Consider the following 5,840-nt stretch of genomic DNA (forward strand, 5'->3'; position numbering starts at 1 on the left):
GTGTCTTGACGATAGGCTGGGTTGCTCGGCTGCGTTTCTCTTCGACGCTCGCTCGCCCCGCCCCGCCCCCCTCAAGTAGCACCCCGTGGTCCAGCCTCTGCGCCGAGCCCTCCCCCTCATCTGCCCATCGGCTGCTCAGCTGCTGTGCTCGGACTCTACACAGTCGGAAGTGTATTTACATTCCAGATAAATAAATAAATAAATAAATAAATATCAACATCGAGTAAATAAATATTTAAAACAAACAAACAAACAAACAAATAAATATCAGATCTTCCTCCACGCTGCACCCTCCCCTCCCCCCCCGCCGCCCACGCCGCACGTTTTCCAGCTTCCGGCTCCTCTCCAGCCAGCCCTCCCGCCGGCGCTCGCTGGCCACTCTCCCACCGGGCGCTTGATGTAGGTGAGTCTTCTGCTCCCCGCCGGGCCCTCGCCAGCCGCCCACGTCGATATCCCGATTGGGCAATCCCTCCCCCCCTCTATCCCCCCCCACACATATCCACTAGGCTGTCCCCCTGCCCAGCCCTGCCCTATCCGACGCTGGCCCAGACAGATCCGCCCTGGTCTTTTGTCTCCTGACCCCAGCCCTGCCCTCTTTTGTTCCCAGCCACAACAGGACCCGCTGGCTGATCTGCTCTGCCATCTCCCTTCCCAGCCGCCACCCCCTCCAACATCCACTGCCACCACCCCCACACCCCCACACCCTCAGCCTCCCACCACCCTTCGCCCCGCGGGAACCGAATGGCCGCCTCCGACCCACCAGCAACCGCCGCCCCCCAGCCCCTCCTCCCCCCCAGCCCAAGCGACAAGACCAGCGCCTTCTCCGTCAAGCCCCCCCAGCTCCGCACCCTGCGCAGGATGTCCACCCCCGGGGCCCAACATGCCAACACCGAAAGCTCCTCCTCCCTCGTCTCCAGGCGGGCCAACGAACTAGGCATCGACCCCTCCTCGTCGCACGGCTGTCTGGATGACATGGTCATCGGCGGCGAGTGTGGCCTCGCCGACGGAGGCAAGGCCTCTGGCGCTCAACCACCCACCAGCGACAACTGGTTGGTCTTCTCTCCAGCCCGGCCTGCTCGCACCATACTAACCCTGCCCTGCCGCCACCACAGGATTGCCCATCACCTCTCAATCGTCCTCCAGCACTCCTTCACCGTCTCATCACCCCATCCGATCCCCTCCTCAACCAGCCCCGAATCCCTTCCAAGCCAGTTCCTCAATCTCCGCAATACACCCGTCCCCGAAGCCCTCCGCAACAAAGTCTCTATCACCTCCCTCTCCAGCTTCACCACCTCCACCGCCACAGACGAAGAGGAGGACATCGAAACAGACGACGTCGAAGAGGCCCAGAGTCAAGACTCAACCGCCTCCTCCTGCTACTTGCCCAACCTCAGCCACCCCGACTCCTGTCCCCTCCAGCCTCGCCCATCAACCCCGCCCTCTCGCCCCTCCTCGCCCCCAGCCCCGCAGATCAACCTGCCCCCCGTCCTCTCTGAATCCCTTCCCTCGGCATCCCGTTTTCAACTCCTGCGGATACTCAACACCTGGTCCTTCGACGCCAACTCCCTCTCTCCTCTTCAGATCCGCTGCTCGCTACATGTATTGCTCTCCGTCTATCTCGAGTATACCCCCGGCTTTTCTCAGCAGCTCACTCAGCTCGGCGTCGTCGACCCTGAACAATGTCTCCAGAGTCTCGTCGACAACCTCGAAGTGGCCTACGATCAACGGAATGCCTATCACAACTTCCGACATGCAGTCGACGTCGTCCAAGCCGTCTACACGATGCTCTCACACGAAGGAATCGTCCCTCCCCTGGGCTGGGTTCTCCAGAAGGAGTCTGATTGCAACTGTCCCGACTCGTGGGAACGCACCCCTGTCGGACGTACTGGCTCACTACTAGATGAAATGACCGTCTGGGCCCTCCTCTTGGCTGCTGCTGGTCATGATGTTGGACATCCAGGCCTGAGTAATGCGTTCATGGTAAGTCCTTCTTACTCCCTCTGTCCCTTTCGCACGTTTTTATTTTTATTTTTTCTTTATGCTGCTCACATTTTGTCTTGTTCTTATCAGGTCAACGCTCGAACCCCTATCGCTTATGTATTTTCAGACGGTGCCGTGCTGGAAAACTTCCATCGTATCACCTTCACAAGGATGTTACGAGAGCATGGGTTCGGGAAAGTGATTGATGGGCATGCCGGATTCAGGCAAGTTATGGTCGGGGCTGTGCTTGCCACCGATATGGGGCGGCATTTCCCAATAGTCGAAGAATTGAAGCGGCTTGCCTGCAAGTGGGCTACATCTCCGGAAGATGGCCCCCACAATCCCGATGAAGACCTTGCTGCCAAAGTCCTGCTTACGGCTGGTCTGATAAAGTGTGGAGACATCTCCAACTCCGTACGTTCTTCCGCTCCCGTATTCGCCAGTCACACATTTCCCACTAATCCTTTCTCTCATTTCTAGAGCCGTCCGCATCATATCTCCCTGACCTGGTCGTCTTGCCTCCTTAACGAGTGGTCCCGACAAGCCGCACTAGAAGCTGATCTTTGCCTGCCCGTTAGCGTGGTAACCCTCGATCCTGCTGAAAAGCGTGCTCAAGCCAAGAGCCAAATTGGCTTCACCACCCTCTTTGTTATGCCCCTCTTCACAGTCATGGAGCAGCTAAGCCCAAAAGGTCAGTACATCATACTTCCTCTCTTCGCTTTTCCCGAGCCCATCTGACTCTCCCCGAGTCCCAACAGCATTCCGGCCATTCGCGGACAATTGTCGGCTCGGCCTGAAAACATGGCAGAAAGTAGTCGAACAGATAGACAGTAGCATCTCACTACCCGAACCTGCTGTTCTCAACAACCCTGAACCCTGTCCTTCACAACGCTCAAGTACTTCCTCAACCGACTCGATCCTCGCTCGACATCCTGCAGATACCTCTCAGGATGCCACTTCGGAATTGCCTCCGGATGAAACTGTTTTCTCACCGCTCTCAGGTTGTCCTTCAGATGGGCTCTTTTCCCAGCCCATCGCAATGGGCTCCATCTCCTCACCCTCTCAGACTTTGCCGAACGATCTCGACCCGCATTCAACACCCAAAGCGCGGCCTGCCGGATGGTGGGGAGGCGAGTTTGGTCCCATTCGTCGAAATCGGACATCCCTCCCCTTCCGGAAAGCATCCTACTCACCACATCTCGTCTCCCAGCAAGTCGCATGCGCCAAGGGCTGCGGCAAAGTAACCGTCAAATGCGTCAAGTGTGCGGCTGCTTCGAAATTAAAAATGTACCGGAGTCTCAGCCTTGCCAAGGGTACCTTCAGCATTCTCGCTGGGTTGACTGAGGAACAGCCGGCCGTCGCCCCACAGGATCGTGTCAACCTTCCGATGGAAGAACGCTCTTGGCCTCCTTATCCCTTTCGGCCCCTCGGGTAACCTGTCATTTGACTCACTCATCAGTGTGATTCGGATACTGGTTTGTACTTGACAATTATGATGATCATTGAAACGTTGTATCCTACTGGTCGCCACTGTTGATTTTTAATTACTTTATTCATCTTGGGTTTCACTTGACTGTTTCAACCGCAGGAACTCAAGCGCTACATATATATTTATTCAGCTTAGTTTCTCTTCCCCGTCGAAAAACAAAAACAAAAATAGTATTTATTGTTATCCATACACTGTTTCTTGATTTCAGAGCTGATTGACAGTCTTCATCATGAACTTGTTTACTTGCAAACTTGATATGCTCTTTTGACCGGGCGAGGTTGACCTTCATAGCGTTTCATATTCGTATTTTCTGCATGCCCATGTACTGGTGTTTTTCCCTTTTACCTTTGCCCCCATCAAGATTCTGTTCTGAAAATCTTGTCGAAATTTACAATTTCTTATACATATATACTTATTTTTCTCAAAATTATTGATGTACAGTTGAGGATCGTCATCTATAGAATCAAGGCTGGATTCTCCATAATCAACGGACACCTACGTAGCTGCTTGGCTTCATTCTTTTCTTATCTCATTTTTTAAAAATCGTGCCTGGTGTTTTTTTTTTTTTTGCATGTAGATATTCTATTGACCAGACCACTTGATGCAAAAAACTCATAAATTATCAACTTGACTTAACTGTCAACAAGTCAAAATACAAGCGGTACAATTTGAATGAGGGACACCGCACATAAACACTAAGAATTAGAAAACAGAAGGGAATACGAGGAAAACAGTTATAACAAAAGCTAGCGCCCAAACTTGGACAATGGATGCGATGCATGGAAATCTCCTAATTGTGCTTGATGCGAGTCTGTTGGCATCTTTCAAAGGCATCGGCGCAAAGCCAGGCCCACATCTGGAATTGGTCATCGTTCGTGCCGATGGATAACTATCACGGAGTGTCAAGTCATTGCTTGATATAGAGAGACTAGTGAAGCGGAACAAGTCGTGATCGTCCGACCGGATAAGTTAACATGTGTTCCCTCTTTCATTTAAGCAAGAGAAGGCAGATCAGGACCTACGCGTATAACTTCATTATAGACTTGGTGCAGTCATTACAACTGGGGTGTGTCCCACTGGGCAAATTTGTTCCCAGAGGCAGATAATAGTAGTACTAATGATAAAACAGAATCTGTCAGCAAATCAATCAGAACGATTGTAACACAGCGGAACCTAGCAGCTCACAAGATCATCTGGAGTTGGACTCGACATGGCGTTCACAAAGCAATATCTAACGGAAGGTTGAGCTGATTCGGCACTCGAGTTCATCGTCGCTAGCTTGACAGAGGTACGTTGACTGGCGATGGTAGTATTGGTTAGGTTCTTGACCGGGTTTGCCGCAAGGATCATTCCAGGTGTCGGAGTCTCCCGAGTCGTAAGGCAAGCAACCTCACGCATCAGTCTATAGCTGCTGAGACCAGCAAGTGCTTGGACCGCCAATGAATTGCGCTTGTCCAAGTCTTTCCCACATCCAAAACGGGGTGATTTGATATTCGAAGAGAGTTGATCAAACAGGACTTGGCATTGATCAGGGTCTGCTTTACAAGACGCGTCAAGTACTTTATCGACAGGCATTACTGTGCTATCAACCGAGTCAGTCTGGTTCGCCTGCAATGTTGAGAAGGTGTTCAAGGCACGACCAGCTTGATAAAACCCCTGACTAGTAGTCAACAGTAAGGAGATGGGATGACATTCGCGGAAAGCTGCGTTCTTGAGGAATTGAGATATGAATGGTCCACACGTTTCGGAGTCAAACTCGGTGCCTAGACTGGAATCGAAAGGTTCAGGAAAGGCCGGAGCTGAGGTCGTGACGGATGCTGCTTGCTGACGCTTGGTAAGATGGCCGTGCTGGGTCATCAGAGGCTTCCTCTGAGATTCACGGTCATGATGTCGGTCTTGAGGGGTAGGCTCATCAAATGGCCCCAATGAATCATGATTCGACTTGGTGGAGACTGGTTGACTAGCGGAAAAAGATTGGTGTGTTATGAAGGAGAACTGCGGTTGCTGCCGGGATACTGGATACTGTTGATGGTGGGGATGGCTTGCTTTAACCGACGCCGTGTTTGAGCTGGCATCAAAATATCTGAGGAATGATGAGGATCTTGAACTACTGATTGAGGAGGTTCGACGAGCGGCTTCGAGTTTTCCAGCTGAGGCCACTAGAGATGGTGAAGAACTTAGAGCGGCGGTCGCTGCAGCAAAAATAAACCAGTTTTTCACATTGCTCCACCGACACCTCGAAGGATTAGGCATGTACTGAGGGTAGAGAATCATTATTCAGGCATGTGCGAGAAAGACTGTTCAAGTACTCCAGAGTGGAAACAAATTGGCACGCTTGCCAGGAATCGTTGGAATGAAATTAAATTAGTGT

General features: G+C 52.1%; 2 protein-coding genes across 2 annotated transcripts; one reads left to right on the forward strand and one right to left on the reverse strand.

Annotated features, from left to right (window-relative positions):
* Nucleotides 1–741: 741 nt before the first annotated feature.
* PtA15_2A946 (uncharacterized protein) lies at nt 742–3,415 on the forward strand (the record flags this gene model as incomplete). The annotated part of the gene is made up of 5 exons (XM_053167019.1): nt 742–1,049; nt 1,113–1,980; nt 2,071–2,394; nt 2,461–2,671; nt 2,739–3,415. 5 exons carry the CDS (start codon nt 742–744, stop codon nt 3,413–3,415), a joined length of 2,388 nt encoding a protein of 795 aa, XP_053018184.1.
* A 1,227-nt stretch (nt 3,416–4,642) lies between these two features.
* PtA15_2A947 (uncharacterized protein) lies at nt 4,643–5,722 on the reverse strand (the record flags this gene model as incomplete). Its single annotated transcript, XM_053167020.1, has 1 exon — nt 4,643–5,722. The coding sequence occupies one exon, from the start codon at nt 5,720–5,722 to the stop codon at nt 4,643–4,645; it is 1,080 nt and encodes a 359-aa protein (XP_053018185.1).
* Nucleotides 5,723–5,840: the final 118 nt, after the last annotated feature.

Source organism: Puccinia triticina, chromosome 2A (genome assembly GCF_026914185.1).
Source record: "Puccinia triticina chromosome 2A, complete sequence".
NCBI lineage: Eukaryota > Fungi > Basidiomycota > Pucciniomycetes > Pucciniales > Pucciniaceae > Puccinia > Puccinia triticina.